Genomic DNA, 25,428 nt, shown 5'->3' with positions numbered 1-25,428 from the left:
ATGTGGAACTGTGGTATAGTAAAGATTATGCTTTACTGAACTGAAGCTTATGGATGGACTTTAACTGTGATCCCAGGAAAAAGAGAATCCCAGGAGAAACAGTGACTTGAATATATATTATTCTGAAGGAAGGAGGACTTCCTTCCTTCCTTCCTTCCTTCCTTCAGAATAATATATGACTGTTACTGCCCTGGTGACTTTGTTTCTTCATGGGAAACAACACAAGGGTCTAAATAACTAAGATTCAAGGGAATCTTATTTTGATGGAAAGCTAGAACAAATCCATTGAAAAAATATACTGGCACTAAAACACTATCTTATTCATGGATTTGGGGAAACTTCTTATTGTAGTTCTTTGCTTTGATGGAGTTATCATATTGATATTTATGTCTCATGCAAGGATTTGAGCACATTACTGTATAGCTTATATAAAAATAACAGAAAAATAATTTGTAATATTAAGACCTGACTTGGCAATTTTAAGGGATGGAGAATTATATGGAAGTGCTTAAATTAACTTGAAAATGAAACATGCTGGAAGTTGATTGTTTTTTCTGTAAAAGTTTTCTGCAAAAGGTGAACTAAAAATTCCTATTAAAACCTGTTTAAGATCCAAAATCCATAACAGAATAGGGATTTGATCTTGCCAAAATTCACATTAATTTCAATATTCCAAATTGACTTCACTGAGTTGTTCCTGAGACCCTCTGTGTGCAAACTGAAAAACAATAAGCAAAGACCAAATATAAAACTAAATATTTGAACATCTTTTTCTCCTTTACTTTCCTGCCAAGACTCAATTTCTGGATTCTTTGTTTCCCTTTCAGGACAACTCAGTCACCTAAACCACATGAACTCTGCAGTTAAAACATAAGAACAGTCATACCAATAGTCCATCTGGCCCAGTATACTGTCTTCTGACGGTGGCTGGTGCCAGCTGCTTCAGAAGAAATGAACAGAACAGGGCAATTATCAAGATCCATCCTCTGTCATCCCGTCCAGCTTCTGGCAAATAGAGGCTAGGGACACCCAGTGCACATGATTGCATACCTGACTATTTTGGCTAATAGCCATTGAAGGTTATGAACTTATTTACTTATTTTTTAACCCAGTTATACTTTTGGCCTTCATAACATCCCTTGGCAACGAGTTCCACAGGTTGACTGTGTGTTGTGTGAAGAACTACTTCCTTATGTATGTTAGAAACCTGCTGCCTGTTAATTTCACTGTGTGACCCCAGGTTCTTGTGTTATATGAAGGAGTAAATAACACTTCCTTATTCACTTTCTCCACAACATTCATGATTTTATAGACCTCTCTCCTATCCCCTCTTAGTCATCTTTTTCTAAGATGAACAATCCCAGTCTTTTTATTCTCTCTCCATATGGAAGCTGTTCTGTTTTAGGTGCTTTTGATGCCTTCTTGCTCCTGCATATACGCCAGTCTTATTGAATGAGTGAGAAATAGTAAAATGTAAATATGTTAACAGTTGAAGACTACACAAATTGACCTTAACATACACTCATTGTGCACCCATCTGGCATGGAATTAAAAATACCATGTATCTAGGTTTTTCATTTATACTGTCCTTCCTCATCCTTAAATTGCTTGGCCAGTTATGATTTCTTTAATCTTGTTTTTCTCTTACAAATTATTCCACTGCCAATTATAATAAACTGAACAAAAAATACTGCACAGTAATTGTCCATAATGACCATGTAAGATCCAGAAAGTAAATTAGCAGGAAAAAAACCTTTTTGGTCACATACTGAATTATTAGAAACTCACCAAAAAGGAAAATATTGGACAAACTTAAAAGCAAGGAATTTTTTTGATAGATTTCTTGAATTATTAAGCCACATAAAATGATTGAGGACAAATTAATCCTTACTGAACTCCCAGTTATAATTGCCTTTTTTTTTTAAAGTTTTAGTCAGAGGTGCAAGTATGGCTTAAGGGCCAAATCGTGAGCCAACCTGTATCAGCCACATGGCCCTTTAATTCAAGGGATAGTCTCAGTGCTGAATCTGTGTGACTATCTCATTTAGCTTGAGGCAACCACATAGTAGTCCCCAGAGGCTGGGTTTATGATTCCACCCCTCCTGGACTGCCAGCTTCCTGGTGCCAAACACCAGGAAGCTGGAGGGGATGAAACAGGGGAGGCTTACTTCAATATTTCTGTGTGGTATGGGGGCCAGTTCCTCCTTGGCTGAATGACAGGGACACTGAATGGTTTACTATGGCCTACAGAATGAGGTCATGGCTAACATGGCCTCAGTAGAGCTGTTAGTCTGGGGACCAAAGAATTCCTGTCCTTTATCATTGCAATCAGAAGTAGAAAGGGAAGAGATCCTTCCTCAGAGTGCTACCACATACGATTGGGCCCTGCTCCCTATCCTTTCTTCCTCAACAGTAACCTTTTCAACTTGTTTTGGGAAGGAAGACAAGGGTGAGGAGATACACAGAGGGCTGCTGTGAGGAGTGGTTTGAGGAAGTCATTTCCATCCCCTCCCTTCTTGCACAAAGCAGATGTGGCTTCTATTCCCCTTTCCCAACTCCCTAGGCCTAACTGTCTTCCTGATTGGTCAGCCTGGTATCTAGCTGACATATATAGCAAGTAAGTGGCTGCCATGTGCCTTATTACGTACATAGGGCTAACATTTGGTTCAAAATGATTGTACCTCCTAGGATACATTTTTAATACTATCAACAATAGTCTATTTTGGATGCCTATGTGTAGCTGTTATTGAAGTTATGCTCTGAAGTCAAAATATGGCCTTATATGTATGGATAATCTATACAACATATGAACAGTATCGGTGTGGGTATAAATCTAATGTAATACGGAGGCTTTTAGGGGGATGACTGACTTAATTTCCATATTCACATTAAGCTGAATATGGAAGGAAGGGTGGGGTCTTTTCATTGGAGATCATCAAAAGGTCATCAATTTTTCTCATCTGATTTCAAACATTCAAGTATCCTTTTGAGATACATTCTTGAAATCAGTTCCAGTTTTTCACTATGGACAACTGATTATGCAGGACAAACACAGAAATTTGACATTTTAATCATAAGTCACAAAAGTTCATCTGTCTAGCAATTCAGAAAATTTCTCTGATTTGGAAAAATTTAAGGGAATCTGAGATCATCTGTTCTAACTAACTGGAATTTAGACAAGGTTAGTGTTGAAGGCAATATAACCCAGGTGATAATAATAGCCACAAACTCTCACCTTAAACTTTGGCAGAGTTTGGATAGGGATTAGAATTTTGTAAACCAGCTCCATCTCTGTATCTCACTAAACTATTTGCATTGTAAGACAATTTCACAGTGTTTTATATTTTAAAGAGTTTTCTGTTGTGATTAGCAAAAATATGAGTTACATTAATATGCTACACTTTATTTCACAAGGGACTGACAGGCCCTGATGGATCACCTGGCCCAGCTGGACCCAGAGGACAAAAGGTAAGAATGAAGTCAGTTATTAAGTCTTTGATGCATTTTTTACAGGCATACTAATAGACTTTTTCATAGAATCATAGAATATCAGGGTTGGAAGGGACCTCAGGAGGTCATCTAGTCCAACCCCCTGCTCAAAGCAGGACCAATCCCCAACTAAATCATCCCAGCCAGGGCTTTGTCAAGACTGACCTTAAAAACCTCTAAGGAAAGAGATTCCACCACCTCCCTAGGTAACCCATTCCAGTGCTTCACCACCCTCCTAGTGAAAAAGATTTTCCTAATATCCAACCTAACCCTCCCCAACTGCAATTCGAGACCATTACTCCTTGTTCTGTCATCTGCTACCACTGAGAACAATCTAGATCCATTCTCTTTGGAATTCCCTTTCAGGTAGCTGAAAGCAGCTATCAAATCCCCCCTCATTCTTCTCTTCTGCAGACTAAACAACCCCAGTTCCCTCAGCCTCTTCTCATAAGTCATGTACCCCAGCCCCCTAATCATCTTTGTTGCCCTCCCCTGGACTCTTTCCAATTTTTCCATATCCTTTTTGTAGTGTGGGGCCCAAAACTGGACACAGTACTCCAGATAAGGTCTCACCAGTGTTGAATAGAAGGGAATGATCACGTCCCTCTGCTGGCAATGCCCCTACTTAGAGCCCCAAATGCCATTAGCCTTCTTGGCAACAAGGGCACACTGTTGACTCATATCCAGTTTCTCATCCACTGTAAACTCTAGGTCCTTTTCTGCAGAACTGCTGCCTAGCCATTCGGTCCCTAGTCTGTAGCAGCACATGGGATTCTTCCATCCTAAGTGCAGGACTCTGCACTTGAACCTCATCAGATTACTTTTAGCCCAATCCTCTAATTTGTCTAGCCTATCCCTACCCTTCAGCATATCTACCACTTTTTCCAGTACAGTGTCATCCGCAAACTTGCTGAGGGTGCAGTCCATGCCATCCTCTATATCCCCAGATCATTAATGAAGATATTGAACAAAACCGTCCCCAGGACCGCCCCTTGGGGCACTCTGCTTGATACCGGCTGATAACTAGACATGGAGCCACTGATCACTACCCGCTGAGCCCGATGATCTAGCCAGCTTTCTATCCACCTTATAGTCCCTTTCATCCAGCCCATACTTCTTTAACTTGCCGGCAAGAATAGTGTGAAAGACCGTATCCAAAGCTTTGCTAAAGTCAAGGAATAATGAGGGTAATGAGATTCTACAGTCTTTTCTAATTAGTATGGAAGGCAATCCTGATTCAGTTGGACCCTCCTTCTGAGACACTGAGTGCCCTCAGCTCCCATTGACTTCACTGGCAGTTGAAAGTGCTCAGCATTTCTCAGGAGGTATTCAGCCCTTTGCATGATTGAGCCCTATAATAGCTGCTATCATCATATGTAGCTAGCACCATAGCTGCAAAAGCTCAGCTCCTCAACAATTCAAATGTAGGAACTTTCAACATAAGAACACTAATACAGAGTAAAACAAAATGTTTGAATTGTTCTCTTTAAAACAAAACAAAGTTATAATATTTATGATCTGATTCCCTGTCCTTTTCTCCCTATGAGTAGAAATTTCCACTGAATTAAATGGGACTGCTCAATTAAGTGCTAGTCAGCGTGAGAAAGGATTGCAGAATCTGTCCCTTAGTATGTAGCCTTCAAGGGACATGAACTATATCTTCCTAAATGTTGTCTACAACACCAAGTGTGGTATTATAGCTTGACAAATAATAATATTTTTATTATTTGCAGGGTGAACCTGGATTGCCCGGAGGCCCTGGACTGCCAGTAAGTCATATTTATTATAGTATAGACTTAAAATACCAATATGAATGATTTTAATTGCTAGATGGCATGATAGAAAACAAGAAAATCTCTTAACTTAGTTCTCAAGGAACTCTGAAGTAGTAGAGTAACACTTTTATTTTTGCATTGGTAGGGTACAGATTCAGTTATTCAAAGGCATTTAAGGCACATTCTTGAGAAAATGGAGTCTCTAGCTGATGGAATTGATTTTTTTATAACCTCATTACAAAGAGTTCATTGCATTCAGAATAGCTGATTTATCTGCTTGCTCTAAAGGGAAGAAGAATTTCTGAGAACGGATCAAAGTTTTTGAGAACATATTTTCTAACAATTTCGATCTCTTTGTGGAAGTGAAGAAGAGCCCTCAGACAGGGAAGCCTATGGTTTACATGGGCATGTTAGCCAAGAAGGGTCAGGTTTCAGCTCCTTAGCGCTATATAAGTTTAAAAGTTTGTATGACTGAAATATGAGTGCATGAGAGTGCTTTTTTTTTTTTAGTGGTGAAAGACACAGCATAATGTGAGAAGAGAATTTCAAAGAGAACTGTTTAGCTTTGAATTCAGAGAGGGCTAAGTATTCAGGTTTGGAGGCAGAGAAGAATTGCCAGGTTCAAGACCTTCCAGAATTGGAGAACTGAATGATTCTAGACATAGAGAAACTGAGATTGTAAAGGAAACCCTTTAAAGAGCTGGGAACTGGAACAATTGGAGGGTACTGTGTCCTGATATATGGCTTCAGGAGATTAAGAATTGATTTGTCCCTGAGACTGGAATTGTTGGGACTAAGTATTAGGTTTGCTCTATTCCGTCTTGATCCACAGCTTTGTAGCCCTGACTGTATGTTTTCATTTTTAACTGTGACCCATTAATTTTTACTATTTTTTATATACAGAAACACTCAAAATGCTTAGACATAAAAGAATATGTATTCCTTTTCTTGAAGAACAGCTTACATTTAAAAATGTTCAAGCTTAAGGTACATTATTCCATGTGGATATACTCCTTTATTTTTCAAGGATACATGTTCCTTAGCTGAAAATCTGAAACCTAGGAAAATTGGAGTACAAACTTGTGACAGCTAGTGGGGTCTGTGTATCCATAACATAAGCAAACCGTGGTTACAGAAATAGGAAAACTGAGAGGAGTGCTAAGCAGATGACTGTTTTGAGGGGAGGGGAGAATTTGCCAGTTATTCAGAAGAGTAGATGGTGAAATGATTGCTTAGGACAGTGGTTTGAATTAGCTGCAAAACTAAACAGATAGAATGAAGGAGACAGCTTTAAGTTGCCAGTTCTGTTACTCAGAGGATCAGAAAGAAGTATGTTCGAAGAAATTTACAACTTGAGGTGAAAAGTGACTATGAAAAATTAAAAGATGCATTAATGGAATTATTTCAACCTAAAATACATGGTAATGAAAGCTGGGCTGCATTTCTATAGATGTGAAACTTGGGGAAGGTATAGAGTATTTTAACTTCATCCAAAGGGAACCCGCAGAGAATGTTGGTTCCAGGACAGAATAATAGGAGTGCCTGTTGGAAAGGTGGATGTCAGAAATGTCTTAAAAGGATTTCCCTTCCTTGGAAGCAGAGTTGCTACTGTGAAAAAACATCAAGAATGCATCACTATAAAGGAAACCGCAGTTGTTCAACCTGCCAGCTCCACTAGGAGTGGAATTTATTTGGTCTATAAGAGCTCAAATAGTCCTTGTGAGGTTTGTAGAGAACACAGATTTTTCACAGGCACACACATTGTAGAGGAAGGTCACCTGTGGTAAGACAGTGAATTAGAAACCATATTTGGGGGCTGTAAAAGTGATCAGTGGAGGTTACCTAAGTATCATGGGATTATGGGCCACTGTTTTGCAGTTTTAGCTGCTAGTGATCCACTCCAGTGTGCCTTTGTAGTGATTAATTTTTTTTTTACTGCATCTCAAGCTGTACTACGCATGCCTAGTAGGACATGTATGGTCGTGTGGTTGGCAAACAGGTATCACTAATACTGGAATGTGGGGTGGCTGATGTTGTGTGTAAAGTTGTGATCTAGAACACAAATATTAGTAATTCTTAGGTCAAATGAACTGTTTATGGCCAAGAAAGAGGGATGTACTGGAGACACCTGCTGATACTATTGAAAAGTATCATTTCATTGAGGGTAGATAAAACAAGATATAGCAAATTGCCAGTCCATTTAGTAAATGTGACTCCTGAGCCCCAGATTTTAGGAAAGGATACAGTATTTGGAGGACTTTGGGGTTGGTGATCTGGCACCATGGTTATTAGCATGAAAGAGCCAAATCCAGATAGAAAGAGTTCTGCTCAGAATAAACTTCTCTGGAGAATTACATTCATGCAAGCTTCACACTGAGTGAATGGGACTGAATGCTAGAGAGAATATAGAAATTACTGAAATTCTCCAAAAAAAGCTAATACTAGTGATCTTGACTTTAGTGAGATTTAACTGATTCTTATCCCTGCCTCTTCCCCCCTCATGGAACCTAACCTATAAACCAGGGAATAAGGAGCGCCTCTAATTCTCACCTGCAGGCATATTTTGAGAAGCGCATACTGCCTTGTTTCATGTTTCAGTCTCCTGAAACCCTGAAGCTGGTCTGTTAGACCTCGGCTACCAGAAATACAATGAACACCCTACAAAAAAGGCATATTGGTTGCCATGGTTATATGAAAATCTGGATGCACTTGTCTTTGTGGGCTAGTTTTCTGCACTGGATTCAGCCAGTGGCCTTTGGTGAGCAAATTAGCCCCAGATACTCATTCACAGACTTACTTTCTCACAAAAAGGGCGACTTGAAACTGTTGAAATGCTGTGCACTATTAGAAAATGAAACACTTTGGTTACTACTGTTCTTTGCCACTGCTTTTTATGACTGTTCAATGGGAGTTTTATCTAAATTGGAACTGCAGGATTTGGTCCTAATAGAAATTTTGAGGACATGAACTTTACAATATTTCATATCCATTTTTCTTGTCTCTGTTTCTCTTCTTCTCCAGGCTCTTTTCTGACCCTCCCTCTCTCTTTCTTACCATTTTTTCTTCTAATGTTCCCCCCCCATCTCTTTAGTCCTTTTTATTCTTTCATCTTCTGCTCATGTCTTTTGTGTAGTCCTCTCAAGGGCCAGCTCCACAAAACTAGTGCAATACTTCAGATAACCATGTCACCAAACAGACTGATTTCTCTACTCTGGTTAGGTCTAGGGAGATTGGGCTACCAGCTACAGTGTACGTATAAGGCCTCTCAAAGTTAGAATATGTCAGAGATACATTTTTGTAGCAGTTACAATTTTTATGAGGATTTGCTTATCATACAACTTTTTAAATTTTTGATGGTCACAGAGTTATCTATAGCCAGCAGAGGCAGTTTGGAGCATATTTAGTCTGCAGCTATAAACATACCATTTTGTAGGAGCAGCAGCCCCTTTACTTTGTTAAATGTTTATACACCTCTACCTTGATATAACATGACCCAATATAACACGAATTCAAATATAATTCGGCAAAGCAGTGCTCTGGGGAGGGACGGGGGCGGGGCTGCGCACTCCCATGGATCAAAGCAAGTTCAATATAACGCGGTTTCACCTATAACGTGGTAAGATTTTTTGGCTCCCGAGGACGGCATTATATCAAGGTAGAGGTGTATATGTGTTAAGCAACCAGATCCAAACCACTTACCATTATCTTTTTAATATCCACGCTTCTGTTGCACTAGAAATCAGAGATTCAGGAAAATGCCAATTATCACGTCAATTCAGCAGACTAAAATATTTTTAAAGGAAATAAGACTGTGAGATAGATTCTGAAATACTAGTTCTTACAATGATTAATCTGTAGTAGTGAGATGTTCCATAGTTTACAGTCATTTGGAGGTGTATTACACTTTTCCTATATTTTTATGCTCCATTGTATACCTGTTACATTGTGATTACGTACAGGCAAATGTGAAAGGCATTTCAAGCAGCCTGGGTATAGGTTCATTTTCAGAGCAGAAATTATCTGAGTTGGCTCATGTTTTAAATATGGAACTCTTATTCTCTTAGCTCCTTGGAAAGCTCTTTCTTAAAAGTAGTATTTTGTAATGTCCTCTTACTTTAATATTGTTCGTTTTAAAACTCCCCAACATTCCCTCACCCTGTTGAGTACTTCATGCCATTCCATTTGATATTTCCAAGACCTATTCAAATGCTCCAATGCACCAGTGATTATAGTTCTACACATTATAGCCTATCTTGTTGCTGCTGTGGCACGATCTCCAAAGCTGTTTCATTTCCACTCCCCTTCCCTGCCTCCTCTTTGTTGGTTGGTGAACGCTAGCTGGAGATCTTGAAGAGGATCTGAGACTTTGGGTTTCATAAGGATGATATTTTAGATGAAGTCAAAGTATCACTTTCATTTCTTGCAGATCTGTCAAAAGTATTGGTCATATTTACACAGGAAGAAAAGTAAAGTTAAGCAGGATATACAAGTTATGATATGCAGATACTGCTTGTAATAGAACTATAAGAAAAATGTACTGTACATCACAACATACAGTGTAAAATAAGAAACTGAAATAGTGGACATTTGAATGCTTGTATAAAATTCCTGATTGCAAATTAGATTTTGCTACCTGATATTGTTCAGCAAAATAGATACCAATAGTGGTAATTAGCCAATATTATAAGACATGAAAAATACTCATATTTTCTATTAATATGTAATACATTTTTGTCAAACACAGTGAAATCTACAGTAAGAACCAACTCCAGTAGATTTTCCCTGTCTCAAACAACCATTTTAAAGTATCTTCAAGATTTCTAGTACAGTTTTGTACTATCATTTGTTAAAGATCACCTTCTTCTAAACAAGGCAGTTTAGGTAGTTCCTTAAGACAGGATTCCTTGTACTGTGTGTGATGGGTTGAATCACCGAACCACCCTTGGGAGCTGCCATCTGATGTGCCAAGACTACTTCTGCTCCTGCTTTCCCTGCCCTATCAGCTTAGGACTTCAGTGCCCTGACTGGTTTGAGCCAGACTCGCTAGCCTGCTGCAAACCCAGACCCAGGTCTGAATCACATCCCCTAACAGCTGTAGGCTTACCTGAAAGCAGATTACATGTGTTCTTTTATCTTTAACACTCAGATGCCCAACTTCCAATGGGGTCTAAAACCCAAATAAATCCATTTTACCCTGTATAAAGCTTATACAGGGTAAACTCATAAATTGTTCACCCTCTATAACACTGATAGAGAGATATGCACAGAGGTGAAAGTAAGCTGGTACAAGCTGGTATGGTGTACCGGCAAGAGCCAGTATGCTGTGCCGGACTGCACCGGCTTTCACTGCGGGGATTTAAAGGGCTCTGGGTTCCCCGCCGCAGCTGACAGCCCAGAGCCCTTTAAACTCCCACCCGTGGCTCTGGCGGCCGGGCTGGGGCCAGATTTAAAGGGCTCTGGACTGCTGAGGCGGCAGTCAGCCCAGAGCCCCCCGCCCGCGGCTCTGGTGGCTGAGCTGGGGCCAGATTTAAAGGGCTCTGGGCTGCCGCGGCAGCAGTCAGCCCAGAGCCCCTTTAAACCCCTCGCCCATGGCTCCGGCACACACACAGACACAAAAGGTGGGATTTTCAGAGATACCTAAGTGACATAGGAGCATATTTGCCATTGAAAGTGTATGGGAGTGATGCTTCTAAGTCACTTAGGTTTTTTTTAAAATCTCACTCTAAGTATTTAGCATATTTTCATATTATTTCTAAAACTGGGTGAACTACACCCACAGGTATTTTGTTTGTCACAACATTTTGTGTATGTACAGGAGTTCATGTTTTCAGCATGTGACTGTTGAGAATTCCCCTGAATAAACCTCTCAAATCATTAATTTCCACCATGCACCACCTGTGCTGAGGAGACATTGGACAAGATTTTGATCACAGTGAGAATGGTATAAATCTGACCTGACTTCAGCTGAGCTAAGCCAGCTCCATTTTGCTCTGTGGACTCTTCCTAGTGAGAGGTGACACACAAAAGCCAGAAACCATTCAATTCTGCAACAAAGGTTGGTGAATTAGTGGAGGATCTATTTCAGAGGCTCTGCCATTGTGGCAAGTGAAGCACTGCCTCATTTAGAAAAAGCACAACATGAATCAGTATAAAACACATTCTGTTCCTCTCGATTCTATGCACCATTCATAGATGATAATTTAACAGGGTAGCCCTTTGAAATGAAGGATCCATATGGGAACAGCTGCTCCAGTGCCCTAAGTGTGTATCCTCCTCCTTCCTATAAGCAGAATAGAAGCATGATTTCACTGAACAGCCTGGCAGCTACTATACAGTATTTAGAGACACTTTCAAAAGTACCCTTACATAAATGGTACATGTTGAGCTAAAGCTAGTTACAGTATCTCGACTAAAATTTTGACCTAAAGGCACAATTTGATTAAATAACATACAGTAGGTGCCCTTAAAAAGTTTCCTTTTACTTTTTTTACCAGTAGATCAGGTATTACAGGTATGACCATTATTCCCTTTTCTTAGGGTTATGTTCTAGCCTTAGAAAGGTAAAAGGAAAGTTTTAAAGGGAATCCACTGAACATCCAGGTATGTAATTTCTTTTCTCTGGAGGGTGGTTATATTATGATCTAGAAGCTGACTGCAGGATATGTGCTGTCGGCATGTGAGACTAATAGAGGGGAAATTTCATACAAACACAAAATAGTTAGTATTTCATGACAATGTACATTATATTTATCGCATAACATCTTACAAACACACTGAGCTAAACCATGCAAGATTTAAATTATGCAGTTACACAGTTAAATAACAGCAGAGGCAAAGGAAAGTGGTGTAGGCAAGGAAGAAAAGTTTACTTATTATTTCTCATTGAAAGAGTAAAATGAAATTGCATTTGGTTATCAAGATGTTTGAAATTCTTCCCTCATTATGCAAGTTCTTCTAATGCTACTCTGGAAACTACAGTCAGTGCATGATATTCTGTGGCTTCTAAACTCAACTCAACCCAGGTGGTTAATTTCCTAACACAGTCCCTGATTTGCAGAGACTTAGGCATGTGTGTAACTTTGCATGTGAGCTGTGCCAGTGACTTCATTGGCACTATGCATAAATTTAGGCATATGCTTAAGTCTTACAGGATTGGGGCTGAATCTTGCTATGGAGTATGTATTATACCTAACAGGAAAAACAGCATTTGTTGCTAGGACATATCTGATTAAAATAATCAAGAACAACACTGATAGTAAATGTAAACAGAAGCAGCTAGTTGCTTCTTCTGAACAAGAAGCAGTGGTTTAATGGCTTTAAGGGACTTAAGAAGACCTTGAAATAATTGATTTTTTTCTACTTTATTATTAACCACTACTCATCAAGAAGGAAATGGCCACTTCCTTCATGTGTCATCAAGGCGTATCTTTTGGCATAGGTTTCAATGCTTGATAACTACCTAAACCTATTAGTATTAGTTTCTTCATTCCTTTGCCAGCACATATTTTTGTACTGCAGGTTAGTTTAGTCAAACAAAATTACTGTACTTGCCTGCTGATATTAAGTATCTCATGATAATCTTCAAACTACATGTTGAATATCAGTTAAAATGGCCAAAATACCTACTCAGCAATATCACGTTAGGATAATAATGTTCATTCATTGAAGGAATTGTCACAATTTTGTGTTTGATCACCCTAAATGATCCTACTCTTGGCATCCAATAAGATTAAATGTCAGAAAACATAAATATTTGCTAATCACATTTTTCTTTTTTCAGGGTAAGGGGATTCTTGGACCAGCAGTAAGTATCATTTTATACAAATTACAGTCTGTGATTGCAATCAAAGTAATAAAATGAAAAGACAGAATAATAATTTTGGCCCTCATGTTCTGTATCTATTCATACATATTTTTACAACTAACATTTTAGACCATTGTAGTCCTTTGGGTGTACAGATGTGTTTCTGAGGGCATGATTTATCTCCTGTTGCTTTGGGAAGATTTTTCCCTGTGTACTTACATCTCTATCATATAGATGATTGTAAATAATGTATACATATTTCTTTCTTTTACTTGGTTATTGTAGGGCCCCCCTGGTATAGCAGGACTTCCTGGTGAAGTAGGCCGTGTTGGTCCAGCCGTGAGTACTGCATTATATTTTCCAGTAATTTGCATTTTCTCATTGTCTGACACTGTACAGAAGGAAATATAATTATTATACCATCCAAACATGGTTTAGGATATGAGAACGCAAAAACATACCTAAGTATTTCATTTGATTATTTTTCCTACTGGGATTGTAGGGGGAGGAGCAGGTTGGTGGAAATCTCGTCAGAAATAAACAAGAATTAATAGCACAAAGATATGGCCATCTGTAATAATAGAATGAAGTGTTTCATATAGTATTCCACACACAAAAAGAATGCTAAGGATGCAAAGGAATTCACTAAAAAATTAGGAAAGGGCAAAGTTAAGTTTGGCTGTAGAATGTTAACTTGGCCCATGGTGTGTATACATTATGTTAAAATATTTTATTACATGATCACACACTGGTTTTCTCCATGGTCTCTGTCTCATGTCCCCGAATAAGGCAGTTGTTCAATATTTCTTTTGATCCTCATCATTCAGTGTGGCCCCATTTACTGCACATCAACCAACCCTGCCCTGATTAAGGATTTTTTTTCTTTTTAATTATAGACTTTTTGTGGCACTGATCTCCAGACTATCTGAATACCACACAAACATAATTAATTAATTTATCCCCTGGACACCTCTGTGAAGTCAAGAACTACTATTATCCCCATTTTCAGAAGGAGAACTGAGACAGAGACAAATTAAGGGCTACTTTATACAATTTAAGTACATCCCATCCATTCACAAAGCCATGAGGATGGAGCAGTCCCTGTCGTCTCCTGAGCACTTAGCACTTATATTTCACATCTTCAGAGCTCGTTAGAGACAATCTGAGTTACACTCTTACTGGAATCAGAGGTGATACATAGTTCCACCGCTCCTTAGGTAGACCAGAAAATAAACTGTAACTCTGAATCTTAATTTCTTCACTTAATCAGGAGTGGGAGCGGACAGTAGGGTAAATTACTTTATCCCTTTTTGTGGGACTGCTTATTTGCCACTGTTTACATAGATACTCTGACCGGTGAATAGGTGTCCCTTGTCCCTGCCCACCTACCCACTTTTTCACAGTGGTGGCTACCAGGCAAATGTTAGCAAGGGCAGGTTCAGCATATTGTCTTATTTTAGTTGATCATTTAACTTCAGTGTGAATCTCTCAAAACACTTTTCAGTCAGTCATATCAAATAAGAACATAGTTAAAAGATGAGACCAATCAATAAGCAATGACTTGATTTAAAGTAAGACTGTAGTCAGAAAAATGATACAGAACTCCCACAGTGCTATTTTTACTGAATTATTCTCTTTCACTTGCTTCCATATCAAGTTTTCTCAGTTTTATATATCAAAAGATATTAGCGAGACAGGGTAGATGAGGTAACATATATTATCGGACCAACTTCTGTTGATGGAGGTACAAGCTTAAAAAGCTGAATAAGAACAGAGCTCGTATTCAGGTTTGGGGAAGGAAGCAGCATGTCTGCTTCCTGAAACCTGAAGAAGAGCTCTGTGTAGCTCAAAAACTTGTACCTTATAGCAACAGAAGTTGGTCTAATAATATGTATTATCTCACCTACCTTGTATCTCTCATATCCTGGGACCAACATGAGTACAACAACACTGTAAATCAAAAGATTCTAATTCTCAGCTTGGGCTTCAAAAATCTAGTTGTACTCTTCCTGACTTGTACATCCTTCCCAGTGATGAAGGTTCTTGATTCAGAAATTAGTTGACAATTTTGTGGATGACACGTGAGGCAGAATAGGCTCTAGATTACTTTCAATACTTTACTGGTTCTCCAATGACAACAGTAGTAAAATCTTGGTTTGGGGCCTACTCTTGCTTCCAGTAAAGACAACTGCAGAGTTCTCATTGGCTTCACAGTACAAGATTAAGCCCTTGTCCTTAAAGCAGGTATGCCTCAAAGACACACACAGAGAAAATAAGGGAGTGTCTGGCTTACACAATTGCTTTTCTGACTATAGCTATACTTTAACAGAGGCTTATGGCATGCATGAGATGGAACAACAGAGAATGCCACAAGTATTGGGACATAGTAAAATACTGCCTCTCAAACATCTTGCATACTACAGTACTTGACAGTATTATTTCACTTATCATTTTATAGAATTCATTGGGAGATATCAAATAAATCAAATGCTTTACAGTTCAAATGAAATTTCTGTTGTGACCTCTATTGTGCTGAAAATTGCCATTTCATGGCAGATGTCATGTGGTATATTTTTACTCTCTATTAAATTAGTACCAATAATACTGGTGCTCTATATGAAGTAAAGAGACGATTGTTGTTTTTCCAGAAGACTCCTTATGTACCACATCTTTATTTATTTTAGGATTTTCTATCATGTCCATCATCGTAGTATCCACACACTTAAATAATAATAATAAGTCACATGTTGTTTGAGGATTACGCCACACTCTTAGGAGAACTTCAACTATGTGATACAAGCAAATACAATCTCACACCCATCTTGACTTTAAGTTTATTTCCCTATACTCTACAACCAGACCTGTATTCTTGAAATTTGAGTTTTACTGTTCTAAGATTGGTTGCCTAGTCTGTCCTTTTGTGGTTGCCTCACTTTAGCTACTGCAGGCCTGAATATACAGCTGTTTTATAAATCATTGCCATGAATTAATGAAATTTATTCTAAAATATTAGGGTGATGCTGGAAAGAGAGGTCCTCCAGGCCCACCAGGGCCCCCAGGTCCCAGAGTAAGTGGTTATGTTTAATATATGCTAATGTTTGGATAAATGCTGTGTCTCTGTGTGACCTATCATTTAAATCAGATTCTGCACTAGATGACTGGAGGATAGCTAATGTGATATCAATTTTTAAGAAAAGCTCCAGAGGCAACCCCAGCAATTACAGGCCAGTAAGCCTAACTTCAGTACCAGGCAAATTAGTTGAAACTATACTAAACAACAGAAATATCAGACACATAGATGAACACAATTTGTTGGGGAAGAGTCAACACAGATTTTATAAAAGAAAATCATGCCTCACTAATATATTAGAATTCTTTGAGGGTGTAAGCAAACGTGGACAAGGACGATCCTCTGGATCCTGTGGATGTAGTATATTTAGACTTTCAGAAAACATTTGAAAAGGTCCCTCACCAAAGCTCTAAGCAAAGTAAGCAGTCATGGGATAAGAGGGAAAGTCCTCTTGTGGATCAGTAACTGGTTAAAAGATAGGAAACAAAGGGTAGGAATAAATGGTCCGTTTTCAGAATGGAGAGAGGTGAATAGTGGCGTCCCCCAGAGTTCTGTACTGGGTCCTTTGGTGTTCAACCTGTTCATAAATGATCTGGAAAAAAGGGGTAAATAGTCAGGTGGCAAAGTCTGCAGATGATACAAAACTACTCAATATAGTTAAGTCCAAAGCAGATTGCTAAGAGTTACAAAGGGATCTCACAAAACTGGGTGATTGGGCAACAAAATGACAGATAAAATTCAATGCTGGTAAATGCAAAGTAATGCACATTGGAAAACATAATCCCAACTCTACATATAAAATGTTAGAGTTTAAATTAGCTGTTACCACTCAAGAAAGAGATCTTGGAGTCATTGTGGATAGTTTGCTGAAAACATCCACTCAGTGTGCAAAAAAGCTAACAATGTTAAGAACCATTAGGAAAGTGATGGATAATAAGATGGAAAAATATCATAATGCCTCTATATAAATCTATGGCACACCCACATCTTGAATACTGTGTGCAGATCTGGTCACCCCATCTCAAAAAAGATATATTAGAATTGGAAAAGGTACAGAGAAAGGCAACAAAAATTATTAGGGGAATGGCTCAGCTTCTGTATGAGGACAGATTAAAAAGAAGGGGACTTTTTAACTTGGAAAGAGACAACCAAGGGCTTGTCTATACTACCCACCGGATCGGCTGGCAGTGATCAATCCAGCGGGGGTCGATTTATCGCATCTATTATAGACACAATAAATTGACCACTGAACGCTCTCCTGTTGACTCTGGTACTCCATCAGAATGAGAGGCACAAGCGGAGTCAATGGGAGAGAATCAGCTGCCAACTTACTGCAGTGAAAACATCACAGTAAGTAGATCTAAGTACATTGACTTCAGCTACTCTATTAATAACTCTTTTTTCTTCTATTGACTGCACCCCTTTTGTACACAGATCTCTAACTTGCAATTCCAACGGCTGATAGAATCATGAATTGCCTATCAACTCTTCTACTGCAAGAGGGATCCTTTTTTTCTCTAAAGAATTAAGTCTTGTCCTTATGAAGGGGATGTTTTTATTCTGTATTCAATAATCATCAGAATATAAGAAAGTGCACCTTCATGTGTTTCATTTACCCAGATAACTTCTTTAAGAACCCCAACTCTGAAAACAATTTTCAGTCACTTACAAAGTAGAAATACTTCTGCTGAGAACATAACATAAGATCTGTGGTGCAACTGGACTACATACCCAAATGAGATATGGGAACACTTAATATATAGTATTAAAAAATCAGATGCAACTGTTGATATTTAAAACAAAAATATGCTATGTTTACAGAATACACTGAGTTCATATGTGATTATTAGACTGAATGTATACAAAAATATGTATTGTATTACTTTAGTCTAATTCTCATGTGTGGCTTTCAGTACTTAGAAGAAATATGTGATGCTTCGAAAACAAAGAGTATTTTTGCTTTTCAGAAAAGCAAAACCATGATGGAGGGCAGAATATTGCACACAGATGCCTGCAATTTATGACAATTAAATAAAGCTTCCTTTATGTATGTCTACACAGCAGTTAAACACCTGCAGCTGGCCTATGTCAGCTAACGTGGGCTCGCGGGGCTTGGGCTCCAAGACAGTAAAATTGTGGTGTTTGGGCTTAGGCTGGAGGCTGCCTTTCAGGGACCCTTTCCCCTTGTGGGGTCCCAGAAGTTAGGCTCCAGCACAAGCCTGAAAATCTAGACTGCAATTTTATAGCCGCAAAGCCTGAACGCCATGAGCCCAAGTCAACTGACATGGGCCAGCCATAAGTGTTTAAGTGCACTTTCGGGATTTCAGCCCCAGAGATTATCTGACATTTCTATATTTTCTGCTTTCCTACATTGAAGTGTGTCAGGTGTGGTTTTCATTGTATGAGACAAGGTCATCTTTTTCTGTTGTTCTCTTTCTAACTTTGAACATTTTTATCAAATTTAGGGAACAATTGGGCTGCATGAAGGAGATCCACTGGTAAGACATTTGTTCACCTTTTTGGAAAATACAATCTTAAACCAAAATGTACTTTTTAAAGTTTGTTATCCATGTTAACTCAATGTGTGGATACTTTTTCAGTGTCCCAATGCTTGTGCACCTGGTCGTCCAGGACACGCTGGCCTAATAGGAATGAAGGTAAAAGAACTGAAGTACTGAATCACTGATTGGAGTGGGGACTTCCTGGCCTTTGGGTCCCATTATATTGTCCAGAAAGCATAGCACCAAGATACTGGTGAGATCACTTTCCAAAGCATCTATAGTCCCAAAGCGTCAGACATGCTAGATATTCCTCCAAGCCTTTTGATTGGCTTGGAAGGCCTCAGAATGTTAAATTGAAACAAGCACCTCCTTGAGTCACACTTACTCTAGTTTCTTTTATGCTATTTTGTCTGATTTCTGGGGATACTATCCCTATGAGGGGATCACTAGTGCAATGTTGGATGCATTGATTTACTGGATCTGGGATTAGGTTTTTCTGAAGGTTGCACTACACCCCATTTCCGAATGTGTCTAGGTGTGCATGGAGTTGGGGAGGTGTTACAGAAGGTACACCTGGAGAGAGGTAGGCAGGTTATATTGGAAGAGTGGATTTCTCAAATTTTAAATAAATTGTATGCACTCTTTTTTTATTCCTTTATTTTAGGGTCACAAAGGAGTAAAAGGAGAGGATGGTGAACCAGGGAAACAAGGTCATAAGGTAAGAGAACAGTATTTTAATGGGCAAGCAGTAGTTTAATGGAAGGCAATGATTGGTAGCAAAATAACTGCCAGCTTAGCCTATCCTTCAAAAAGAGTCATCTTGTTAGAATCCATCAAAATTATTGATAGTTCTGCCAGAAAGAACTGACAGCCCACTTCCTGTATGGCTAAGTCATTATCTGCTAAGTCATCCCCTCTATTCTGCATTCATTATCACACAGAAATTGGCATTCTCACTTTTCATTTTGACCATCAGAATAATTATTATTGAACTAGCTGCACAATAAAGCCAGTATTTATTAATCTTAAAAGTTGGGAATTAAGTACAGGGTCTCTGTAGGAGATTAAAGAATGCTTAGGGTGGCACAACTGAGCAGGGAGAGGGCAAAGAGAGAATGAGATGACAGCATGGGGGAAAAGAGTACATGATGGGGAGGGAAAGGTATAGGAAAGATCTAGGTAACCACAGCAGAGATGAAGGAAAGGGCCAAGGACTGAATTGCTTGAAGACTGAACTACATTTTCACATAAAAACACAATTCATCTGGAATGGACTTGATGGATACTTGTGAGGAAATTTGGGGAACCCTGAACTACCTTTGCCCATGCTGTAACTTTTTGGTCCACAGAAGACTTCTCTTTCCAAGGCAGGCAATCTAGCATCTTAAACTACCTTACAGGAAGGAACAAAGTTTGTGCCATAAACCCCTGCTTCATATCCATATACACAATGAAAAGAATATTAACTTCTCAGAAGTTAGTCTGCCCACTTTTCAGAATGCTTGAGCTATGGGAGGTGCCAAATCCCTGTTGTGCCCCAGAACCAACCTCTTGTAAATCAGCCAGGCACTGAGAATTGTAGTTCTGCTCTCTAAGAGCATAAGGGTGGTGGGGGAGAGAGCGCATTACCTGGTCACCAGAAAGGTGTCTGGATTAATAAGGCAAAGTATTGGTTTAGTAATAACAACACTGAAGGATAATGCTGGATTGCATGTGAGACTATCAACATACACATCCAGTTTTCAAACTCCGACCTAAACCTCATTACAGTTTTTTAAAATCTGAATTAATAAACCTGGGAATACTAACTTTGAGAAAAATGGAATAATTTAGCTTAAATAAAACATACCCTTGCTGCTCTTGAGCAAAATGACCTCATCTTCATTCACACTCCTTCTTGGAACACACTTCTTCCATGAAGCCTTTAAACAATAATTCAGCAAAGAAAGAAGTCTGCAAATTTTTAATACAGAGAGAGTTGAAATGTGTTGCAATTCCCCTTTAATTTAATGAGCCAATGTATTATGTGCCTTAATTTACTGTCTGTCTAATATTAAGTGTAAGCTCTTTGAGGCAGGAAATGTGTCTATGCTGGGTTTCCTTCACTGCAGAGCATGTTGACAGGGATCAGTGAGTAAGAAGTGGTAACTCTTATGCTGTTAGTGTTTTCCCTTTCCTGGTATGGATTTGCTTCAGCTTTCTTTCTTTTGTTTTTCCAGGGTGAGGAAGGTGCCCAGGGAGTCATAGGTGATGTTGGAGCTCAAGGCCCTCCAGTAAAGTATTTCCTTTTTGAATAGCACTATCAATTTGTTTCATGTCACCATATTTGTTTTTTATAAGCAATTAGACATGAAATAATATTACACATCTATCTTTTAATAATAATATCATACTGATAGTGATTAAAGGTCAAAATATTTAAAACTGTGCATAGTAAAACTTCACAGTATGCCCTTTTCTGCTCTCACAGCTTGGTTCTTGTAATGCTTTCCTTATTTACACTTGTAAATAATTAGTGTGGTCTGTCTTATATTACTTTTTAAACCATAGCGGGGCAACTAGATGATTGAACTGGGCTTTTCTGACTTTATTGTGCATGATTTTGGTGACCTAGACCTGAAACTGGAAAGACATATATATGTGCTTAACTTTGAGACTTACGGTACATCTATACTAACAAAAATAAAACAAAAACCACAACCCTGCAGCAGTGAGTTTCCAAGCCCAGGTCTACAGATTTGGGCTTGTGTGATGGCGCTAAAAATAGCCATGTAGATATTCTCACTTGGATTGGAGCTTAGGCTCTGAGACCACGCTTCTTACCATGTTTCAGACCCTAAGCTCCAGCCTGAGAGGGAACATCTAACAAGGCTATTTTTAGAAATGTGCATCCAAGTCTGTAGAACTGAGCTCTGAGACTTGCTGCCATGGGTCTTTTTTTTTTTTTTTTTTTTCAGAGTAGATGTACCCTTAGACTTTGCAGAACTGAGGATTTAGTGGCCACCACTCCTGGGCAGATTGTGGCATACTCCTTCTATAGTTTCATTGTGTCTCCCCCAAGAGTCCTAATTTCCCTGTTCCTGTTTGTTCTTCCTTAGCTGGTTCCTCCATGATCAGCCGTCCCTCCAGTTCCCATAGCTAGGACATGCAATAGGGAAAAGGAAGGACCAAGGGGATCACTCCCAACAACAGAGCTAGGCCTTAATCATGGCATGCTTACTTCCTTTGTCAGAGTTTGCATAGTCTCTGGTTTCCTGCTTTGAGCAGGGGGTTAGACTAGATTACCTACTGAGGTCCCTTCCAACCCTGATATTCTATGATTCTATGATTCCTAGTGAGTGAGTCAGGAGAAAGAAGTGTGGATGATGAGGACTTATATTTTTCTGGGATTTAAAAGAGTTCTCTAATGCTTACTGTATCCAGGTTTGACTATCCTTCACGCTCATGACTTTCAAGTCCTAGATCACGAAGGTCCAGACAAACATAAAAGTCTGATTAGAGCTTACAGAAATACAAAAGACTGCATAGAACAAAGAATATAAGCCCCTCTTATCCTTAATACTCATAAAATCTCCCTGATAAAGTAGTTGCCTGAGCTCAGTGTCCTAAAAAAATCTATTTCTGTTCCCAAAGGGGGTCTGTAGTGTTCATCCTCAGCCAGGCCTAGTTATTTAACACACTTGTAGTTAGTGGCCCATGGTCATACAGGTTCTCATGTAGTGTATTCATCAGGAAATAACACATTGCTTTACTCATTTAACTCCGCAGCTCTTCAAAATCACAATATTTTAAAGTGTTGTCCACTACAACCAAGGATTCAAGAGGCAGGGAAAGTGATGTCATCTTAAAAAGGGATATGCCAGGCCTGGGAGTAGGAGGGGGAGTGAGCGGGCTTTATAGGGAAGACAGTAAGGATTGAAATAGTCTGTAAGGTTTCTTAGAAATAAAAGCCTTAGACCCGGTTTCTTTGTCAGATTTTTTTTTCAGGGGTTTACTTCAACTTTATGGTCCTCAGAACAATGAGTGTTTTTCTGTCCCTAATATATAGTTGTGTTTGAGGCCTCAGTGCGGTTTTGGTCAATCTGACAATTCCTCTAAACTGAGCTACCTGTGTTCTAATTTGATATTTTATTAATTGTACAGTTTTCAAACTACCACATGAATTAAACATTTTAATGCAGAAGCATTTGGCTCTTTTTTATATATAAGGGAAGGAATGAAATAATGACAAAGAAAATATGTAGTATCTTAAGAAGTCTACTATCTGAAAACTACCACATTTCTGATAACAAAATAGCAGTATGGTCTAAATTGTCACAATACTTTCCTTATTTTTCATTTCCAGGGGATTCAGGGTTTGAGAGGCATAACTGGTATAATGGGAGCCAAAGGGAACAAAGTAAGTACTAGCAATTATTTCTATAAAATATAATGCAGCTGGTAGTCAGAGGTTGGCTCCACGACATGTAATTTTTAAACCATGGGTCACTATGCAATGGGTGCTTTCTGGGTTTAGCCTTACTTAAACTTTTGATACCCTCCTTTGCTCTGCCTGCACTTTCCCTCTACCACCAAGTGTGTTCCAGCAATTGTAACATCCTTCTGGTCAGGAGGACAGCCAACCCTTTCCTTTCTGAGTAAATGCCTTCGGTACATCAATAAATTTTGCTAAAGTAGACTTTCTGCAGTTTCTTTCTATTCTCTCCTTCTCCCCAAGACTTAAAGTAGTTTGCCATATCCTCTTGGTGCTCTTGGAAAGGCATCAAGCTTAATTGTGATATTAATTTACATAAACCATAACCTTTTGAAATAAAACTGAAGCTTATTGAATATCCCTTTCCCCTAATTGTGTCCGCCTCAACCTTTCTACTTCTCCTGTCTCTAATTTTCACCTGCTTGCCTTGGTACATGGATCACTTTCATTAACTCAGTTTCGATAGCCAGTCACTGAACAGTATGGTGCAAATCCACTCTGAGTATGCAGTGAAAGATACGGAAAGCAAAGCTTTCTTTCTTGTTCTGCAATTCCCACCATATACCCCCACTGTCCCCTTCACCTCCCACAGTTATTTGGCCACTTACGTTCCTGCCCCAGCTATGTGAAATACTTACTGCCTCTCTTTGAGACACACATTCATTATTCTTTCTAAATCTTTCCTGAAAACATTTCTTTTCACTTTGGCTTATAATTGATTCTCTCTATAAAGCATTTTTGAAGATATTTTTATGAGATACTATATAAAAATCAATTGCAATTCACATTTTGGTGTCAGTCCATTATGCTATATATGTGCAGTGTGTTTTTGTGTGATGCAGGGAATTAGTTAAGGACAACAATGAATTGTTCTGAAATAGTTTAAAGTGGCTTAATTCATCACGTTTTGATAGAGGAATGACATAATTTCATATATAACATTTGCTGGCATTTAATTATATAACTCCCCAAAAGGCAAACTAGAGTTTAAAAAGATTAAAAAGCCACTTTGTGAAAACTGTACTTATTTTAATAACCCAGAGCCAAATTCAGAGAGGTGCAGAGCACTTGCAATTCCTACTGAAGTACTTGGGATATGTAGGTGCTTGGTATATCTCAGGAAGTCAGCCCTAATATCTTGGGTTATCTCTTTATTCTGTAGGGTGCTCGTGGCCTTGATGGTGACCCTGGTCCACGAGGGCTCCCTGGTGGATCTGTAAGTAGAGTTTTGTGTCAGCCAGATCATTCAAAGTGATATTAACTTTTAAGGAAGTTTATAGAAGTAAAGCAGGGGGCTGTTTGCTTTGGCAAAGGGTTTTTTCTTAGTACAGGGGAGGGAAAACTACAGCCTGTGGGCCGGATCCGGCCCAGCAGGGCTTTCAGTCCAGCCCGTGGGATTGCTAGCCCCGTGGCTACATCTCGCTCCATGCAACTCCAGCCTCCGGGGTGAGGAGGAGTAGCTGGCTAGCCCCAGCTGGCATATGACTCCTAGGAGATGGCTCTAACTGGTATAAGTCAGAGCAAGCTGAGGAGAGACTTTAGGCTTCTCCAAACTGAGCTAGGCAGAGACTAAGGGTGTCATTATTAGTGTTGTTTGCCAGCTTCTCTCTCATTTCCCCTTGGAGTGGATGTCGTGGGAAGGAAGTTATTCTTTGGTAGGCACAGCCTCTGGTACAGACAGAACCAATCGAACTTCTGTTCTGCTTCCCCTGGGCTTCCACATCCTGACAGAAAAGCAGGGTATGAAGTAACCGGTGCTGCTCCCTCCAGCCTCTGCAATGAGCAGCTGCCAAGCGCGTGAGCTGTATAGCAATCACAGCAAGGAAGGGACAGCAGTTGCTCAGAGTTTTCCCATCTCACCTCAGAGCTGCTCCTGTGGCCATGGAGAAAGAGGTGTCCCCATCTGGATCCCTGTAGTAATAGGGTTAATTCAAACACTTTGGTTTAACAATTTCAGGGCATTTTCTTCTTAACACGATTATGCTCAAAGGCCACAATTTAGTCTCTTCAGGGCCACAAGTGTCCCCACCCCAGACCCAGGGTTGGACACCACTGCTTTAGAGGCTGCTGTACTCTTACAGCTGGCTGCCGCTGTGAGACTTCTGGTTGCATTGGAGCTGTTCTAGTTACACTTCGATTCACTGCAGCATGAAGTTTCTGCTATGTACTTGCTTTATTTTCATCAGACCCGACTGCCATGCTCCTGGTGCCATGTGTTCCAAAGTTAGCTCAGACGTTCACTCTAACTTTTCCAAAAGTTCTTTGTTCAAAATCCCAACATCTAGACAATTTTGCATGTGCTCTCCTTACTGATG

The 25,428-nt window shown here is 39.3% G+C and overlaps 1 protein-coding gene across 1 annotated transcript in view; it reads left to right on the top strand.

The window, feature by feature from the left end:
* Positions 1-25,428, top strand: part of LOC115647478 (collagen alpha-1(IX) chain-like) — a 116,708-nt gene that overhangs the window by 30,122 nt on the left and 61,158 nt on the right. The window contains exons 10-20 of the mRNA XM_030554208.1: positions 3,415-3,468; positions 5,223-5,258; positions 13,045-13,068; positions 13,354-13,407; positions 16,082-16,135; positions 18,604-18,636; positions 18,739-18,795; positions 19,304-19,357; positions 20,859-20,912; positions 22,985-23,038; positions 24,276-24,329. Of these exons, the coding sequence (XP_030410068.1) occupies positions 3,415-3,468; positions 5,223-5,258; positions 13,045-13,068; positions 13,354-13,407; positions 16,082-16,135; positions 18,604-18,636; positions 18,739-18,795; positions 19,304-19,357; positions 20,859-20,912; positions 22,985-23,038; positions 24,276-24,329 (528 nt within the window). The remainder of the gene's footprint in view (positions 1-3,414; positions 3,469-5,222; positions 5,259-13,044; positions 13,069-13,353; positions 13,408-16,081; positions 16,136-18,603; positions 18,637-18,738; positions 18,796-19,303; positions 19,358-20,858; positions 20,913-22,984; positions 23,039-24,275; positions 24,330-25,428) is intronic.

The sequence above is a fragment of the Gopherus evgoodei genome, chromosome 3 (assembly GCF_007399415.2).
Source record: "Gopherus evgoodei ecotype Sinaloan lineage chromosome 3, rGopEvg1_v1.p, whole genome shotgun sequence".
NCBI classification, from domain to species: domain Eukaryota; kingdom Metazoa; phylum Chordata; order Testudines; family Testudinidae; genus Gopherus; species Gopherus evgoodei.
Note: the sequence above shows the minus strand (reverse complement) of the source record. Positions and strands in the feature narration are given on the sequence as shown.